Source organism: Bos grunniens, chromosome 13, assembly GCF_055505025.1.
Source record: "Bos grunniens cultivar Pamir isolate PY7600 chromosome 13, Bosgru_T2T1.0, whole genome shotgun sequence".
NCBI lineage: Eukaryota > Metazoa > Chordata > Mammalia > Artiodactyla > Bovidae > Bos > Bos grunniens.
In genome coordinates, this window is record NC_141177.1 from 65443319 (window position 1) to 65463704 (window position 20386).

Below are 20386 nucleotides of genomic sequence, written 5' to 3' on the forward strand. Positions count from 1 at the left end.
CTAGCGCTTTCTGCTGCTGCTGTAGATGTGGCCCTCATTTGCATGTGTGGGGTGCCTGGGGAATGCTTCGGATCGCTCGCTGACAATTGATCAGAGAGTCTCTTGCCACCTCTTGCTTGTGCTCTGTGTTCCTTACGGCACCTGTGCCTTTTGGTGGTTTTGTGTTTGAAAGTGGAAATACTGTCGGATCTGTTATTGGGAAATCTCAGTATCACTGACTTCGTTTGTCCCGGATGTTACTCAGTCCCACCTGCCTCTAAAATCAGAGGTGAATCTTTTTGTGGACTGAGTGTTCTTGGTGCGTTTGTTTTTATCCCCAGCACCCCCACATCCCTCTCCCCTCACTCAGCACACAGTGTGACTCAATTCACAGCAGCCTCAGCTCTCTCCTGGGTTCTGTGGCACCGCCCCGCCCTGACTGCTTCCCTGCCTCCAGGCCTCAGCATTCCTGGGGCCACGGGATTTTCACTTTGTATTTCTTGCATGCAATGCCTGCATCAAGTTGATTCTGAGTAAATATTTATTGACCATTGAATAAAGTAATAATTGGGACTCAAGTGTCTCTGCTGACTTTCAGTGTGTCACTTCAGACACTTTTTAGTTGTCTGCAATGGCCAATTTTACCAATATTGCCCATACTAGACCTAGTTATTTGCCTGATATTAAAATATCAATGTTCCAAGTGGTGGTTTTCCTGTTTGGTAATAGCATTGATTCAGGCCTCAGGAGAGGCTGGTTGCTAGGAGATTCTTTCTCTTTGAATTAATCTACATGTGAGTTAATGGTTGGTTCTTGCCAGTTTTTCTTTAAAGAAAAAAAAAAGAAAAGCTGAGAAGAGCTGCTTCACTTGATCATTCTCTTATGTATTTCCATTATTCAGCTTGTTTGTTGATTATTGTTGAGCATTTGGACTTTGTACATGTGGTCTCTGTCCTCAGTGCTGATCTGTGGGGCTGAGGGCCCCACTCAGCTTTTCCACGGGGCCCCCGAATCCCACTAGCTTTAAGCAGCAGTGTCTCTGATCATCACAGGGTCTGGTGGCCTGTCAGAGTGTCACCATCATCTTTAAGTGATTTGCTCACGTGGCCGAGGAGAAGCCAGAATTCAGTCTTGTCATTTTCAGTTGTACATTTTAATCTTTTTCTCTCCCGGACTTTAAGTACCTCAGCCCGTGCTTATTTTGCCGTCTCTCACCAGCTCTGTTATCCAGGTTTTAGTCACATCATTTGTTGTGTCTCTTGATTCTCACTTCTAGTGGATCATTTCCTCTGAGTCATGTCATTTGGGATGGGGAGCCTGTCTTTGGAGGGGCTCAGAGAGGCAGTGGTTTGCAGTTACTTCTGCCAGGCACACAGGGGTCTCACTGGCATGTGACCAATTTGGTGTAAAAGTCTTGTCACAGGGTTCCCTGGACTATATGTGCAGAGTAGAGTGGAACTCCAGAACCATGCTGGAGATTCGGACAGACCAGTGGGTACCAGTCACTGTGGGCAGGGGAGGGGGCCTTGGGAGATGTTTCCCCTTCTGAGGCCTAGCTCCTTTTTCATTTGGGTTTATAGATAACTTTGTTTTCTAATTCAGTTTTTGTTGCAGTTGTATCTCTTTGAGGGTTTCAGACACATATACAAGCATCTGTTCTAACTTGTATCCCCTATACTGGCTTATATCCTATCCTGCAGGACATTAAAATAAGCTAACTTCCTTTTTTTTTTTAATTTTATTTTACTCTTAAACTTTACAATATTGTATTAGTTTTGCCAAATATCGAAATGAATCCGCCACAGGTATATCTGTGTTCCCCATCCTGAACCCTCCTCCCTCCTCCGTCCCCATACCCTCCCTCTGGGTCGTCCCAGTGCACCAGCCCCAAGCATCCAGTATCGTGCATCGAACCTGGACTGGCGACTCGTTTCATACATGATATTATACATGTTTCAATGCCATTCTCCCAAATCTCCCCACCCTCTCCCTCTCCCACAGAGTCCATAAGACTGATCTATACATCAGTGTCTCTCTTGCTGTCTCATACACAGGGTTATTGTTACCATCTTTCTAAATTCCATATATATGCATTAGTATACTGTATTGGTGTTTTTCTTTCTAAAGTAAGCTAACTTCCTAATCAGGACATTATAAGTAAAGAGGATAGAATTGGCTGTTGTGGCAGAATAATCGGTGTGAACCAAGACATGTGGTCACCTTGGTTGAAACCCGAGACCCAGGGCACATAGCCAGACAGCCTTTGCTCTGCCAGAAGACTCCACTCCACTCTTCGGTTAGAGGCTCAAGCCATTTCCCTTGCCTCACTGTCTAGGCTTTTAAATGCATGTCTTGTATTTTATCTCAGATTTCTAGGTGCTTGTAGTGTGAGAGCTTATAGGTTATCTAGTTGCTGTATTGGCAGAACAGTCTCTGTTTAGCCTTAAACATTAGGATCTTTTCTCTCCTTTGATTCATCTTAACAAAAAATATTTGAAAGGGGCAGTGGTGAAACTGGAGAGAGGGTGCGGGAGGGAAAGAGGAGACAGATACAGGAAGAGAACAAGAGTGAGTAGGAGACTGAGAGATAGGCAGTTTGGAAGGAGGTGGATGGAGAGACAGAGCACATGAGTGTGAGTCAGATGTGTGCACAGACCTAGGCTGGAGGCCCACCATGCATAGGTGTGCCCCCAGGAGAGTGAGAACAGAAAATGACCAAATGTGAGCGCGTTAGAATAATTGTAAAAAAAAAACATGAAGTCAGCGGGGGTACAAAAGATGGCTTTGGAATCAGTCGGAATTGTGGTAGCAGCAGTTTGCTACCACAGCAACAGCAGCAGGGTTTATAAATAGGGGTGCTGATGCGGGATGCAGGGATTGGGGCTGGCCCGGTGGCAACCAATGGAGCAAACCAATGGGGTCAGGTTCTGATGAATGGAGCACTAATGAATGGAGAGAGTCACTGATCTTCAGGCAGTGGGTCAGTAGTGACTAAAAATAAAAGTAAACCAAACTGATTTAAAATTAACAGGCTTTATTTGTTGATTTTCCATCATTGCTTTGCAGATCCTAGTCACAGTTAGCAATGTGACAACCTAAAATTGAAATCAGAAGTTTAAGATTATGATCATGTCAAATACATTTGTCTAAAGATAGGAAACAGACCTGATGGAGTCATCTGAGGTTGGGTTGGGGTGGTTAGCTGACCACAGTTGGTCTTAAAACACTACCAAGTGCTCAGAGGGTCCTTGAGTCCTTCGGCCTCTACTCACTGATGCTGTCAAGCTCATCTCTTGGATGAGTCACTGGAACACCACCAACCTGAGGCCAGGCAGTGTGGAGAAAGTGGGTGGGAGGTGAAAGTTTCTGGTTTTTGCAGCTCGTCTTTTATGTCTCCTCATCTATCCTAATTAGACCCAGCACTGTTTAGGCCTTGCTGCACCGTCGTGTTTTTCTTTTTCTGGTTTTCCAGACCGTCAGTCATGGATTATGACTCCCACTTCTCTTAGGCACCATCACAGGGATCCTTATAGCATTGGTGCTAGTTTAAAAGCTGAGATGAACAAGGCTATGACATCTGTGGGAAGGACAGAAAAAAACTAGGCTACGTGGCATGGGAGAATATAGTCATTCCTCAGTAACCACCAGGGATTGGTTCCAAAATCCGTGGATGCCCAAGTCCCTCATATAAAATGGCATGGATTTGCATATAACCTACCACATCTCCCTGTACACCTTAAGTCATCTCTAGGTTACTTGTAATACCTAATGCTATGTAAATTTTATATACAGAGTTGTAGATATGCAATACGAATGTTATTTAAATAGATGCCCATGTGTGGCAAATGCATTATTTTTGACTAAAGGTTGATTGAACCCACAGGTGCAGTTCCCACAGACATGGAAGGCTCACAGCATTGCTGTATTAAATTCTGTCAGTTTCTTTTCAGTTCTGAATAAAGGGATCCTGTCATGCCTTGTACTCGGCCGAAACGTGGACTGAAAGCATTGTGACCGAGTATTTCTGTTTTCACCTGAAAGTCTGGCTGTAGACTCTTATAATGTTCTATTAGTGTGAGGTGCTCAGTCATGTCTGACTCTTTGTGATCCTGTGGACTGTAGCCTGCCAGGCTCCTCTGTCCCTGGGATTTCCCAGGCAAGAATACTGGAGTGGGCAGCCCTTTCCTTCTCCAGGGGATCTTCCCAATCTAGGGATCGGATCTGCGTCTCCTCATTGGATTCTTTACTGCTGAGCCACCTGGAAAGCTTAATAAGTATCATCATCATAAAGAAGCAGTGGGTTGAAGTCAACTCCAGGGACTCGACATCTCCTAAAGTTGCCTTTTCTCTCTGAGGCAGTCACCTCAAAGGGGTCTCTGTGACAGCCATCAGGTGTTGCCTCCAGGGTACAAGGCACAGAGCTAAAGTAGTGATGCCTTCCAACTGTGGTGCTGGAGAAGACTCCTGAGAGTCCCTTGGACAGCAAGGAGATCAAACCAGTCAATCTTAAGGGAAATCAACCCTGAATACTCATTGGAAGGACTGATGCTGTAGCTGAAGCTCTTGTATTTTGGTCACCTAATGTGAACAGCCGACTTATTGGAAAAATCACTGATGCTGGGAAAGATTGAGGGTAGGAGGAGGAGAGGGCATCAGAGGATGAGAAGGCTGGATGGCATCACCGATGCAATGGACTTGAATTTGGACACACTTTGGGCGATGGTGAAGGACAGGGAAGCCTGGCATGCTGTAGTCCATGGGGTCACAAAGAGTCAGACATGACTTAGTGGCTGAACAACAACAAAGAATAATAAAGTGCACAATAAAAGTAATGCACTTGAATCACCCCAAAACCATCCTCCCCACCCAAATCTGTAGAAAAACTATCTTCCACAAAGCTGGTCCCTGGTGCCAATAAGGTTGGGGACCACTGGCTTAGAGCAAGCCCTAGGCTTTAACCTGCCACTCTGAATGGACTCTGAAGCCATTCCCCCTATGTTCTCTCCTGATTGGCAGGTAGATACTTATCTCCTCAGGGGATATGATCCTCAAGTTAAAATGAGCAAAGAGCAACTTCCCTGGTGGTCCAGGGGCCAAGACTCTGTGCTCCCCAGGTTGGATCACTGGTCAGGGAACTTGATCCCACCTGCCACAGCTGAGATCTGAGGCAACCCAATAAATAAATAATAAATACAATATGTATTTTTAAAATGAAGCGATAGAACACAAAAACAAACAAGGAGTCAGGGCCCCAGCCAACATGAGCCACAGGCACCATGAGGGCTCTCCTGATCTGATTCTCTTTCTTTCCACCAGCAAGTCACAAATGCCCACCTTTCACCAGGTCATGAGCTGCTACACCTTAATGCAGGTGGCACCTCAGGCTGAGACACAGTCATTCTCTCCCTCAAGGCAGGCTCCAGAGAAAACTCACAAGCACAGACACGCCAACACCCTCCAGAGCTGAGGCTGCCCTGAGCCCAGCGAGCTACTTTGCAAGGGCCCTGGATGCCCCCAACAACAACAACAACAACAACAACGTGTGACCATCCTTGTTTTTTCTTTGCTTTTATCTTTGACTAGATTAGCTATTAAAGCTAAGGATAAGATACTTTGTGTTTTTTGTTGGTGTTGATTAGATTTCTTTGCAAATTTATTGAAATGATGGAACTCAGAAGTTTTCACTGTGATGTTAGAAGCTGATTTGAAGACCATTCTGAGTTTCCATTAATTTTGGTCCTCTCTCTTCTCTTCTGTATCTTTATTCTTTTGTTTTGCTTAACCATTCTTTCCGTATGGAATTTTTTTTTTAATTGAAAAAACTCCCCTGTGATGGGATTCTGATTGTTTATACTGGACAAGCCTGTAGCCCTTGGAGACTGTTCTAAGGCAGGATTACAAAGGCATATGCCAGTAGCCGGGAGGAACTGAGGAACGGCCCCAAGGAGTGGGTGGTGGGGCAGAGGGTGAGGACTGGGCACTGGGGTCTTAGGTCCTGCCAGTTGCTACCATTGGGGTGGGTCCTGGTGTTGCTAAATGATCTGATTTCTCAAGAGAAGCTGGAAATAAGTTTTTTTCCCTTTGTGATATGTGTTTGAAATACAGAAATTATGCATGGGTTCAAATTTATTAAAAAAGAAAGAAAATGAATGAATCAGACAAAACACATCTGTGGCCCCGATTATGCCCACAGATGGGCAATGTGAGCTTTTGCTCTAAAGAATTAATTTTGCCTTTTCAGAAAATAACCGTCTTAATTAAGCAGAGTGTGTAGATACCAATTTGGCTGAGATATATCCTATTTTGATCACATTTAACGAGGAGATACCACTCGCTTAACTGTGGATTTAGATGAGTCAGTTTTAGCACGTACCTCTCCTTAGTTACGTGTTAGGACGTTGTCCTGCTATTTTGTAGTTATACTGGTGCAGAACAGACTTTTACAAAGAAAATGGAGTTTTCGGCTAATAGATCTCCAGCCAGGTGTCTAATTTTTAATGTATGACTTTATCAAGTTTCTGAATAGTCAAGTGTTCAAAGTGGAACCTGGAAAAATCTATTAACACAGTAACTGTTGGTTTCTTCCGGAATCCTTGAATGTCTTAGTAATCTAAGGTTTAAAAAATGGAAAATCTTGATGCCCTTTAGTTATCTGGTGGGTTTTCATATATCTTCTTTTTCTTTCTTTAAAGATTTGAACATGGAATTCAATCCCTCAGACCATCCTCGGGCCAGCACGATATTCCTCAGTAAATCTCAAACAGACGGTAGGTTCTTTCTTCTTTCTTTCTTTTTTTTTTTTTTTTTTAAGACTTATGCTGGTAACTAGCCTGTCTTGATTTTCCAGTCACTGTGATTCTCAGGATAAAGATAGAATCCTAGTGGTCATCCTTAGTGACCACGAAGGATGTTTGGGTGGTTACCCTTTGGGGTTTCTCTATAGTAAGTCATATTTTTAGAATTTACTATTTGAAGCAACTGTCCTCATTTTGCCAATCAGTTGGGATAGTTCAAGGCAGTTTGTACCCTGAGAATCAGAGACTTTCCTTTAAAAATTTATTATTTGCATAAATTCTCTAAAGATCAGAAGTATTGGATAGTATATAAAAAGAAATCATAATACAACTCTAAATAAAAACACCATTATCTCAGTTGTGTCATTTGAGAGCCAGATTGACCTGCACACTAGGGGTAGATGTTTTCCTTGTGTCACACTTGTGTTCAGCTGCTTGTTCTGTGGCGTGGAATTTCTTCTGGAGGATTTTCCCCTCTTTCCAGCCCTTGACTTATGTCACTGTTCCCTGGCTCTTGGCTACAAAGGAGAGATAAAAGACACAATACAGTGGACACAGCCTGTTCCTGCAGAAAAGAGCGGTGGAGGAATCTGTTACATGATGCTGTACTGACAGTGCTGAGGTCCTGGGGGTTCTAGCCGTGACTCTGGTCAAATTGCTAAGCTCTCATTTTGAGGAGATCCTAAGTTGACTAGAAAAGTAATCAAGCATACTTAAGACAGTTCATTTTAAGAACTGATAACTCCTCAGTTATGGCTAGGTGACAACTTTGATGTAGCATAATGCTGATATAATATTGGTGATCTTGATTTAAGCAGGCCAGTGATGAGATCTGAGAGAATTTGGTGCATTTTTTTTTTAAGTGTATAAGAAGAAACCACTGTAGGCATCAAATACTTGTGAGATAAGTTTTGAATGTTTTGGGTGGAAGCTAAGCAGGACATTTTTTTCTTCACCTGGTGAAGTGGGAGCCCATGGAGAGGGGAGGTTATTGCCAGGCAGGAAAGTGCTGGTGGGGTGAAGGTTTGGGACAATGAAAAATGAGAGTCAAAAGCAAGTCTTTGCACTTAATATAGTACTGTGAAAACAAGTCGCACGAATCTGGCACACTTTCAGATTCGGTTCTCGCTTCCTGTGAATTCAGGGCACAGACCAACATCAGCCAGAAGCTTTTTACCTAGATTCACATGGAATGGCATTAGAGCCTCTTAAGTGGATGACACGTGGCTTGGTTATCATGGGGAAACGGATGGCAGGGTCCTCCGACCTCACAGGATCCCCGGGTGTGAGTCAGGGGCGCGCATCTACCCCTTCCCTCTCACCCTCCCCTCCTCCACCGATCACTGGTGTGTTGGCAACTCTCGTCCTTCTGTTTTTCCTTCATTCCTCAAATGCTGGGTCTTCCCTTTGAGTGTAGAGGATCTACCTGAGTCTCACAGGTTAAATACAAGGAAGAGGAACCGACACCCATCTCTGTGCGGTGTCCTGTCTCCCAGGTTGCAGAGCGAACACTCCTGTACCTCCTCCTCCTCCTCTTTCCCTCCGCTTGCCCGCTAGGCTCTTCCTCCCACCATCCCCACTCAGGGGATGTGTTGCAGTGAAACACTGAAGAATCCATAGGTTCTACGCTACTTGGTGTATGTGTCAGAATCTCCAAGGGATTTATCATCCAGAATCCCTCCTCATCGCTGCAATTCAGTCTTATTCTCCTTCAGTTCTGTTGACAGTAAGGAATTAGAATCCACTTAATTCTAAGAGTTTCTCGCCTGGTTGTGGGAGCTCCTTAAAAGTAAGGAGTTTCTGGAAAGTACACCCTAAAGCCTGTGAATGACTGTCACTCGTGTCCAGTGCTCTTGCCATTTGGTGGCACCCGGGCTGACCTGACACACTCAGGAGCCTGCAGAAAGTGGACAAGGGGTCTGCAGCATCTGCATGCCCTCTGGAGCAGCCGCGGGTCTCTTCTCCACGCCAGGCGCAGCACCTCCCAGACAAGGACCTCACATCCACACTCAGTCAAAGAGCCTCCCCTGCCCTTTTCCTTTCAGCTGATGTTCCTTTTGGTTTAAATATATCTCTGTCCTCTCCAGTGACCTGCTTGTTAACTGTGTTGATTGATTACTGTGTTGTTGTTGTTCAGTCACTAAGTCCCGTCCGACTCTGCGACGCCCATGGACTGCAGCGTGCTAGGCTTTGCTGTCCTTCACTGTCTCCCCAAGTTTGCTCAAACTCATGACCATTGAGTTAGTGATGCCATCCAACCTTCTCATCCTCTGTCGTCCTCCTCCTGCCTTCACTCTTTACCAGCATCAGGGTCTTGTCCAGTGAGTTAGCTCTTCACATCAGGTGGCCAAAGTTTTGGCACTCCAGCTTCAGCATCAGTCCTTCCAATGAATGTTCAGAGTTGATTTCCCCTAGGATGGACTGGTTTGATCTCCTTGCAATCCAAGCGACTCTCAGAAGTCTTCTCCAGCACCACAGTTTGAAAGTATCACCTCTTTAGCACTCAGCCTCCTTTATGGTCCAACTATTACTCTGTGCTGTGCACAGTCATTCAGTTGTGTCTGACTCTTTGCGACCCCGTGGACTGTAGCCCACCAGGCTCATCTGTCCATGGGATTTCCCAGACAAGAATACTGGAGTGGGTTGCCATTCCCTTCTCCGGGGAATCTTCCTGACCCAGGGACTGAACCTGGGTCTCATGCATTGCAGGCGGATTCTTTACCGTCTGAGCCACCAGGGGAGCCCCAGGATACTGGAGTGGGTAGCCTGTCCCTTCTCCAGGGGATCATCCTGACTGAACTCTCACTCTATATACTCTCAAAAGGGAGTTTTCAGGAAAGAAAATGCAAAACTCAGTGATACTAGGTTGTTAAAAATCTCCTCTGGGTTCCCTATCTCCCCCTTCTACATCTTTGAGGTTGAGAGGCCCCCATTTTGAGAAACACTGAGGTCTGGGAAACGAAGGTGGGGTGCTGACCCTGCCACACAGCCAGCAGCGTGAGAACAGCCTCTGAAAAGGGGTGCTTTTGTTGTGAGTTTGCTCGGCCTCCCTGCGGGGCAGGATGCTCTGGGAGGCCCCCAGCACCGGCGCGGAGAGTAACTGGTTTCCAGTGATGCTTCCGACGTCCAGTGTTCTGTATTTCAATCCAGTTATGGATAGTATTGTTATCATTTGTTGTCTAGTCACTATGTCGTGTCTTATTTCACCCTAGTAGTATGGACCTTTATGGGTCTGTTTTGGTTAGAAATAAATAGTCCTGCTTTTTGTTGACCATCTTAATTAGTGGACGCCTGCAGAATTTTATGAGCTTTACTAGTTACTGTTTTCTTTAGTTGGGAAGCCGTTACCACTCAGTTAACTATGGTGCAGTGGTTTTGTTGGGTGCTGTGATGTACGTGGTTTCATGTTCTGCTCTCTTAGCAGAGGTCACATCTGCATATGAGCAGGTCGCATTTCTTAAGTCATAATCAAGCAGCTGGATATGTTGGTTGGTGGAAGGACGGACCTTGACACAGAGGCCCATCCTCAGCAACCTGCCAGGGGTTCGCACACAGGCGTGTAACATTTCTGTTGCATCTTTTGTTTTCACAGTGAGAGAAAAGCGCAAGAGTCTCTTCATTAACCATGTAAGTGGAGCTGTTCCCCTGTGTTCTTCATAATAACTGTCCAGAGACCACCACACTGTGTGTGCAGTGGGGTAGTGGCCTGTGAGTCTTGTCTGCACGTGGAAGAGTGTGAAGAAGGCTGCAGGGCACTCAGGCTCTGTTTGGCCTGTGGCTGGACGGGCACGGCTTGGCATTTATCGCCAGGGCCATTGTGTGACCTGAAGCCCCGGGCTGCTGCTGCTCCTGGATTGGTGTGCGTGGACAGGGTGGCAGCAGATCCCACAGGTCCTTTCCTGCCTCCCTTCCCCCGAGTGACTGTCTCCTAACTCGGTCCCGTTTGAATAAGCAAACACATGTTTTCTTCCCCCTTGTTGTTTATAGGTGCAGTAGAGTCTGCATTTTCCTTCGGTGCTCTAAGAAAGGATGAACTTAACAACACTTGAATTTTAAAATGAATTAAAAAAAAAACCCAGCTCTAGTCTTTCAGCCATTCTGAGCAGCATCTCCCTGCCCTGCTGGCCAGGCATAAAGATATTTGATCTTTTCTCCTTTAATCAGTGGGTGCAGCCAGCCTCCCTCCACCCTGCCCGGGGGTGATCTCAAGCTGCCCCCCCCAGGACTGTGGTGCCCAGCCACCAGAACTATGGCCACACATCCTAATCCTCTAAACTTAGGCCTCTTGATGAAGCAGGTATGTTACCAAATAAGTATATGCCATCAATTCTCATATCCAAAACGAGAATGATGTGTTTGATTTCTCAGGGTTTTTTCTCAGGATTTCTAAACTGTCTGCATTTAAGTATTTGTAGATCTTGAAGTACTAGGCGCTGGAGCTTTGTGCTAAACAGACTTAAAGCCATAGTATTGCCTCTTCTGCTCTTTGAAAATCTGGGCAAAATGCAGTTGAAAGGAAATTCATAGCCGGACCCTTGCACCCAAAGGGCTCCACACTCGGCCCATAGGAGGTTGGTGAGTCCTTCGTAGGCAGTGGTCTCAGGGTTGGAGAGACGCCCTGTAGTTTTTATCAGATTCTTACAGCAATTCACGGCCTTTTCCTGGCCCTCTCCAGTTTTGCCACAGCAGTGTGAAGCATCTGTGAAATTACGATCTGTGTCTTAAGGAAAATATGTGGAAAACTGCTATGCCCTTTTTGATTTTTTTGAAAGCTGTGTCTGCCTGGACCTGGAGAGATGAGAGGTTTGACCCCATTCTGTAAGTCTCACTCCCGCCTCTTCACATGCCAGGGGCACTGGAACACTGCCCCCCAGTCAGCACGTCTGCCCAGGAGCCTGTAGACCACCTCTGCTGGTCACTGCAGCCCCATTCAAGTGGCTGGAGGGGAGGCCTGCCCTTGTGCCAGCTGCACGCCCCACATCTCCCCTGTGCCCCACGGCCTCACGCTCTGCAGCGCACCATCCTGGCACCTGCCCTGTGCTGTGCCCCTGACCCAGCATGTCCTCTCACCCCTGCCAGCCCTCTTGCCCCCCCACACCAAGAGCGGAAGCACAGTTGTTGGAATGTGCTCAGATGTGCTCGTGCCGATAGAAGAAATCTCTGAGCTACGTAACAGATGCCCGGGTAACAGCGTGCCCTCCAGACCACATTGCACAGTGGCATCTCAGCTCTGCGCACGCTGGGAGAAGCCACTGGAATGTGCTGTTTCAACCAACTGAAGTAGAATTGGAGTGGAAGGACCTGCAGGTTCAATTAGGCTAATAAACCAGCTGTGCTTTTCAAGTTTTGAGACCCTCGAGTGTCATAAGTTAGGGCAATAAGGAGACGGCAAGTGGTAATAGTAATCGTCAGTACAGTCTGGTGCACGTTTTATACCGTGTTTGTGCCAGACGCTGTTCTGTAGTCTAATGTGCTGGGTAACTCTGCCCAGGAGGAACTGCGTGTCACTCCAGCCTTCCATGTGGGGAAAGTGAGGCACAAAGAGTCAGTCATCCGAGCAGTGGAGCCAGCCTGGGCCCCAGGGGGCTGGCCCGGGCCATTCAGTCCTCAGACGGTCATACCAAGCGCCACCCGGACACAAGTTGTTTAGCTTTTCATCTGAAGACAGAGAACACTGTTTTCTGAATTGGGGCCCCAACTAACATTTGTAGTTTCTTTTGTTGTTGAACTCTGGAATGACAATTATTCTTTGCCCTTGTTTATAAAATCTGTTGTGTTTTTTATTTGCTTTATTGTGAGGGATGTTGTTTCTTAATTTACCCTTCAAGTTTCTGAAGAACCTGCTTATTAGTACATGCTGCTAAGACAGTAAAGAGGCTGCTATTTAAGAAAAAGCAGTGGACGTAGGTCAGCCGTGTGAGGAAAGGTGAGGGGTGATGGTCACAACAGGGAAATAGCTTCCACCAGGTGGAGAGAAACAAGGCCTTTTCTGGCTCCTGGACAGTAACACAGTCTAGCAAGTGATGGAAGCTGACTTTGGATACAGCCTCCAGGGAAGGGGCCAAAAGAAGGAACCCCTGGCTGGTAAAGAGGGCACTGCTCACTGGCTGAGAACTGCCAAGAGAGACTTACAAAGTAAAAGGAGCTTCTTCTAAAAGAATTATTATAGGTTTTAAATCTTGAAGCTATTTGAGGATAAACCCTTTGGGGGAGTTTTAACAGTAAGTTAAACCAGGGCAAATTATAAAGATTAATATTCTAATCAGCGCTATGTTTTAGATGTAATTATCAGATCAACAGTTAGAGGAAAATTTAATACATTATAATAGAGACACTTAGGTATTTTAGCAAAGATTGTGTAAAGGGCTTTATTTAAAGTTCGTAGCACCCCACTCCAGTACTCTTGCCTGGAAAATCCCATGGATGGAGGAGCCTGGTGGGCTACAGTCCATGGGGTCGCTAAGAGTCGGACACGACTGAGTGACTTCACTTTCACTTTTCACTTTCATGCATGGGAGAAGGAAATGGCAACCCACTCCAGTGTTCTTGCCTGGAGAATCCCAGGGACGGGGGAGCCTGGTGGGCTGCTGTCTATGGGGTCGCACAGAGTCGGACACGACTGAAGCGACTTAGCAGCAGCAGCAGCAGCTTAAAATTTGCTGAAGTTTGAGCTAGCTGTTTTAATGAATCTTTTAATTAAAATGCGGTAGTCTCTGATTATAAATTGTGGGTGGCATTGTCAGTGGCTGAGAATCTGGAATCTCTCTCCTGAAACTTAAGGAAAACGCACATCTTTTGCTTTAGCCTAATTTTTCCATGACATTCTCCTCCCCTTGATGACAGCGTACCTGAAGGGAATTGATCATTCTAAGTTAAAGAAAAAATTAAAACAGAGTGAGTCAGGAGTTGAATGGCCAGCCTTCTTTACCCTCGGCAAAATAATCACAGTTATTTGTCTTAATATTGAGACAGGTGGTAGCTGTAAAAACTTTGTGAAGGAATATAGAGCGTTCTTTATCAGTTTAGCAGGAGCCACATTTGTAGCTGGACTTGGAGCCAAAAGAATTTTGTTCAAGCCCTAAATCTACCAGCTGATACAGGGGGACCTTGAAAAAGTCTTGAAGTCATAGTTGTCTGATCTCGTAGAATGACTCCTGGTCCGCCTGTTTACCTAGTGGACTGAACAGAAGGTGATTTTAGCACCATCTGAGTATGTTGATGTTATTTTTGTTATTGCTCATTAGATTTGTAAATAAATTTTGTTTACTTTTCCAAGTTCAGTAGCAAAACTGATCAAAGTCTTTCTGGTATTTTGAGTACGGATATAGTTTTTTCATAAGTATTAAGCCATAGAACTTAAGGAATGAAGTGAATGTGATCCAGGAATTGAAATTTTAAAAATTGTAAACTTTGCTTTTGTCTCTTTGGGAGCTTTGCTCCTAATAGAACACAAATTTATTGAGCACAGTCCCTGCCTGCCTCTGCCACACAAAAGAGCTCAAACCAGGAACCAGGCAGGGGCGCTGCCCTGACTGAGCTCAGGAGCCTTTCTGTGGAGGGATCCTTGTTCTCTCAGCTTTTTTTTTTTTTTGGGTGGGTGGTGGATGTCAGATCAAGAGAAGTATACATTCTGTGAACCTTGTAGCCCTTCTATCCAGCAAATGACTTAATGCCCAAATAAGGTTTCATACATAACCCCATTATAACAATGCCAAGGAGTTCTATTCAATTTAGAAATTACTAAATAGTTTGAAGGGGGCTTCCCCGATGGCTTAGATGGTAACGAATCTGCCTGCACTGTAGGAGACCCAGGTTCCATCCCTGGGTCGGGAGGACCCCCTGGAGAAGGGAATGGCTACCCACTCCAGTATTCTTGCCTGGAGAATTCCATGGACAGAGGAGCCTGGTGGGCTACAGTCCATGGGGTTGCAAAGAGTCAGAAAGCTAAGTTGGCATCCCCCTTTGGCACACCAGCCCTTAGTGATAGAGGGCTCAGACTAACAGCTGGGGGATCCTCAGGCCAGGACCAGCCCCTGGGGATGCTGGTTTCCAGTTAACCCTGTGAACCCAAAGGGTACTGCTACTCCTGAAAGGAGGATGAGGAAGTGCCCACTCTGTGACCTGGTGTATCACTGACCTCCTCTCCTTAAGTCTAGTGCTCATGTTTTCTTAGGGAAACCACTTACTCTTGGCTGTGCCCATCATGTTTTCATCTTAGGAAATTTGTGTCAGAGGAAACAGTGGAAACCTCATAAATAGAAGCCAGTCAAAAAAAAAATAAAAAAAAAAATAGAAGCCAGTCATTGCTGTCCTTTGCCTCACTGTTGTGATTATTCCTAAATAATAATTCTCTTGTATCTCTAAAGATTCTTTAATATATCAACTAATTACTGAATTTTTGAGTTAAGTATATCTGTTGAGGTTTCTGTTTATAGTAGATTTTCCATTGGTGGGGAAAATTTCATAAGAATTTTCTTTAAAACTTGCCACACGTTAATAATCTATTATTAGATTGCAAGTTTTTGTCTGTGACTTAAGTGTGATTGCTACCTGACCTACAAAAGAGATCAAAATGGTTTTTAATGTCTCTGGCTTGTCTTAATGAAACTGTTGTGATTAATCTGATAGACGTGAAAAATGCCATGTTAAAATTGCACTCCAGAAACTTGAACTTGACAGGCTTTTTTGGTGTCCTTATCTTACACAGGGCTTCCCTAGTAGCTCAGTTGGTGAAGAATCTGCCTGCAATGCAGGAGACCCAGGTTCGATCCCTGGGAAGGAAAGATCCCCTGGAGAAGGGAATGGCAACCTACTCCAGTACTCTTGCCTGGAAAATCCCATGGACAGAGGACTTGGCGGACTACAGTCCATGGAATCGCAAAGAGTCAGACACGACTGTGCGTATTATCTTACACAGGCACAGAACAATGTGTGCCTAAACACATTGGCCAAGAACAAGCCTTATCTTTTGAATTCCCTGACTCTGGTTATTTCCTCCTGACCCACATGCCCTTCGCAAAAGCAGCGCTCCAGAGGGTTGTAGTGATTCAGTGGTGAAGTGCCCTCTGGTGGGGATTTTAGGAACTGTATGCCCCAAGGAGTGATGATCAGCAAGAGGGGAGATTGTTTATAACACTGTCTTCTGTTTCTCAGGCTGTTGCATATTTCTATAATTTTATCACATGTGAAAGTGAAAGTTCCTTAGTTGTGTCTGACTTTTTGCACCCCATGGACTATACAGTCCATGGAATTCTCCAGGCCAGAATACTGGAGTAGGTAGCCGTTCCCTTCTCTAGGGGATCTTCCCAACCCAGGGATTGAACCCAGGTCTCTTGCATTGCAGATGGATTGTTTACCAGCTGAGCCACAAGGGAAGCCCTTATTACACAGGAAAGTGAAGTCGCTCAGTCGTGTCCGACTCTTTGCAACCCCATGGACTGTAGCCTATGAGGCTTCTCAGTCCATGGGATTTTCCAGGCAAGAATGCTGGAGTGGATTGCCATTTCCTTCTCCAGGGGATCTTCCCAACCCAGGAAACGAACCCGGGTCTCCTGCATTGCGGGCGGAAGCTTTACCGTCTGAGCCCACCAGGGAAGCCCTATTACATGGGAAACCTTATTAAATAAGAAGTAAATGTTAAACAGGGCATTTGGTCTCTGATGAGCTTTAAGGCTCCCTTCATGTTCATAAACCATGGGTACTAAGGGCTTCCCTGGGGGTGGGCAGGTGAGTTAGGGCAGTGTTATTATCCTTAAGGAATTAATTGTTTTGGTTGCTGAAAATGACAACTTTTGATTGTTAACATAGCACCAGGCCAGTCGAAATTCGTTTGGATGATTTGATTTTTTTTTTTTTTAGCATGCTTTGAGCAAGAATGATCCAGATTGATATCTACTAATCACATTGCCCACATAATTGCCAGAAATCTACTTACTATTCAGTTAGATGTCAGCTGCGTGTAATTTAAATTCTTTTTCCTTAGCAGTATGTTTTAGAATATAGTTCTAAAACTATAGTTCTCAGTTCTAAAGTTTTCCAAAGAGCTCAAAATTTACACAGCCTAAGAGAACCAGGTGCACAGCTGCCACAGGCACCCCACCTGAAACTCATCCACTGGTCATATTTTCAAAAGCATCAGATAACTTGCACCTTTAAAATGTATTTTCCCCTTAAAGAAGGAGTATTTTTTTCTTTACATCTTCACCTCCTGAAATTGTCTTCAATTCAGGAGTAGGAGATTCTAAATTAACAGTGGCTGTATCTTCCATGGTCCCCAAATCGACTGTACCTCAGGGGTAGGAAAAAATGGGTGCTCTGGACTCCTGTCTTGATTCTGGCACCTCACACGGGGTTGCCCCCGAAGCATGGGCTTCTGCTGGTGAGAAGAGTGCATGCTTCTTGTTTCTCAGTGATTTTTATGGACTCTGCAGCACACCCTTTGATGCTCGATTTTGGGAGTGTGCTGAGCTGATGGAGGTTTGGGACCGGGAGTGGTGGTGGTGACTTTTTTATATGGAAGAACATGGAATTCCATGGTAGGAAGAAAGTGAGTTTTGTGCTGTACTTGCTGGTAGTATTAACATTTCTCGGTAAGACACTTTTCCTCTATAGGCTGGTCTCAAGGTGAAGGGGATGATGTTCCTTGGAAGAATTTTGAGCCCCTTTTTAATTGTTCTTGTCTTGTTGCCATTGTTTTTGTAGCATCCTCCAGGACAAATAGCGAGGAAATACAGCTCCTGCTCGACTATTTTCCTAGATGATAGCACAGTCAGTCAACCAAACCTCAAGTATACAATTAAATGGTGGGTATACACATTTTTTCCTTAACTGAATGTCTTTTCTGTTCCTTAACCTGCTGGCTAACTGGTTGTGGGATCTGTGAGTGGTAGGATTGGGTAGGGGGAGGACACTGATACTCAGGGAGTCTTTTAAAAATGTGATTTGGGGAGTTAAAATGTAGAGGTGTTCAAAATATTTATGTATATTACTATTTACAAAAAAGACCAAAATTTTCAATGACTTGAAATTGTAAGTTAAGCATAGTTTTGTTTTTGTGGATGCTTTCTACCTTCCCACTTTGTATGGACTCCATCCCAGCCTAACTCTGCTTGAATTTTACTGTCAGAATGTGATGGGTCCCACTTTGACTTGGGGCTGCAGTAGAGAGCAGGCCTGGCACTGTGGAAGGGTGCTTGTCTGGAGCAAGGACAGTAGGTTTCTGACCTTGGCTCCCTCCCCAGCGGGGAGGGTGGGAGTGAAGACCCTTCACTTTGGGCTTCTGCTGTAAAGTGGGGTTTAAGGGAGGAAGGGGAGTCTTTGGATTAAAATCTTTCCCTTTGGGCTTCAGCTCCCTTATTTTAAAGTGGGAAATGGGAGGGTTGGAGCACTGGTTTTCCCTGAAGTGTGCCCCCCAGCATTGTAGTAGGAAGCCTTGACTGAGGTTACAGAGACCCACTTGCTCGGGATCTGGTCTAGGCTTCACTGTGAAAAACCTGGGATATTTTGCCTCTGTACTCATTTAAGGAGAATCCATGTTTAACAACTCTCTGTGCCATCGTGTGCAGTGAGTGTTTGCTTTCTAAATAAGATGCTTTCTGTTCCATTGGGCCAGGCCTTCAGGTCTAGAAACCCTTTCCTGCACATGCCCATATGTGACAGTGAGTTAGGCCTGCTGGGCAGTGGAGACTGGGATAGTCTTCTGTGGACAGTGTCCCCTCCAGGGGGAAGGTGGGAGGTGGGCCCACCTGGAGAGTTGGGTGAGTTGCATGTCTCTAAGACCTAAATGGGAATGTAGCTTCTTCCTTTGTTCCATTGGTGATGGAGGGTGTGGTGGTGACCAGTGGGCATCACCCCATGGTGGACACTCACAGCTAGGGGACCATGTGTGCCCTCACCCCTGTTAGGCCCTTGGTCAAGCCACTCTGCCCTGGGAGCTTCATGCCAGGAATGAGAGGTGCTGGGGGGTGGGAGCCTGGAGACCTGGTAGCTAGCACCCACTCCAGCCCTGGAGCTCAGCCTCCCTGGGGTCTGAGACCCGTTTTCGGGGCCAGTCGGTTTCCTGGGCCTCCGACTCTGTTGCTCAGAACTTCCTCCAGGGATGACTTCACACTGCCCCTGATTGTGACACAGACACTCGGGGGTCCAGCAGGAAATCTGGGTGACAGTTGGATACTTCGGTATTGAGTCTGAGAGGTGCCAGCTCCAAAGTCGTGTGTGTGGTTTGTGCATCAGCAGTTTTAGCCATACTGCACCTGCAAGGCCCCTGCAGGGGCTTAAGGGCTCCATGAGATGTGTCTGGCCCCACACATCCAGGATCTGGATTGTCAGCCCCTCCAGGAGGGTTTCATGGGTAGCCAAAGCTGAGGACCCCAGACATCTGTGGACCTCTGCCTTCCAATTCTCTCGAAGGTGTCACCTATGGTTAATACCAAGATAAAGAAAAGGGTCTCCCACGCAAAGGGTGGAACGTCCAACCTGACACCCTCAGTCTCATCAGGTCGTGACTTGTATCTGCAAAAAAAATGAAAACTTAACCTGTTTTAAGAACTACCACAGATGCTGGACTCTTCTAGAAAACATCACATCGACTTGGTCTCTCGTTGTAAACACTGACAACTGGTCTATGGTATCCGTTTGTCTCATCACTGTGATGTTGACTACGTGCCTAAAGTGGTCACCAGAGAGCACTAGGTGCAGTTCCCTGTGCTCTACACTCCAACACCCTCTTACTGAGGTGCTCATAGTTCCCTGTTGGTGGGTTTTCTTCTTGTTGAAACAAGCAATGAAACTACTCAAGGACTCTGATGAAGAAGGACATGAAGAGGTCAAGCCCTGAGCCTTTAGAGTGGGAGCACTGACTCTAAGACCCTCGACTACCAGAGAACTAACCCTAGGGAGTATCAAATAGTGAGAACTCACACAAAGGAAACCACTTGAATACAGGATCCAGCATCACGCAACCACCAGTAGCACCCTTTGCAGGACGCCCCATCTAAACAACAAACAAAACAAAAATACAAACTCAATGATCAGCAGACAGGATTATCACCTCACTCAGCCTTGCCCATCAAGGCTGAGTGAAAAACAAAAAACTCATCACAAATCTCACCCTATACAAAGCTTACACAAACCATTGGACCAGCCTTAGGAGGGCAGAAACCAAAAGGAAGAAAGAATTCAACCTTGAAGCCAGGGAAAATGAGACCTCAAACACAATAAGTTTAAAAAAAAAAAATAATGAAAAGGCAGAGAAATACTATACAAATGAAGGACCAAATTAGAAACACAGAAGTCCAAATAAATGAAGAGGAAATAGGCAAACTACCCGAAAAAGAATTCAGAATAATGATAGTAAAGATGATCAAAAACCTTGAAATCAAACTGGGCAAAATGCAAGAATCAATTAACAAAGACCTAGAAGAATTAAAGAATAAACATACAGAGACAACACAATTACTGAAATTAAAAATACTCTGGAAGGAATCTGAAGCAGAACAAATCAGTGAGCTGGAAGATAAAATGGTGGAAATAACTTCTGGAGAGCAAATAAAGTAAAAAGAATGAAAAGAACTTAGGACAGTCTTAGAGACCTCTGAGACAATATCAAACGCACA

At 45.4% G+C, this 20386-nt stretch overlaps 1 protein-coding gene across 4 annotated transcripts in view; it reads left to right on the plus strand.

Annotated features, from left to right (window-relative positions):
• CCNY (cyclin Y) overlaps positions 1 to 20386 on the plus strand; it is a 108332-nt gene that overhangs the window by 65519 nt on the left and 22427 nt on the right. For all 4 annotated transcript variants that reach the window (XM_086334651.1, XM_086334653.1, XM_086334652.1 and 1 more), the window contains exons 2-4: positions 6672 to 6746; positions 10366 to 10400; positions 17475 to 17575. In XM_086334651.1, coding sequence (XP_086190777.1) covers positions 6672 to 6746; positions 10366 to 10400; positions 17475 to 17575 — 211 coding nt within the window. The remainder of the gene's footprint in view (positions 1 to 6671; positions 6747 to 10365; positions 10401 to 17474; positions 17576 to 20386) is intronic.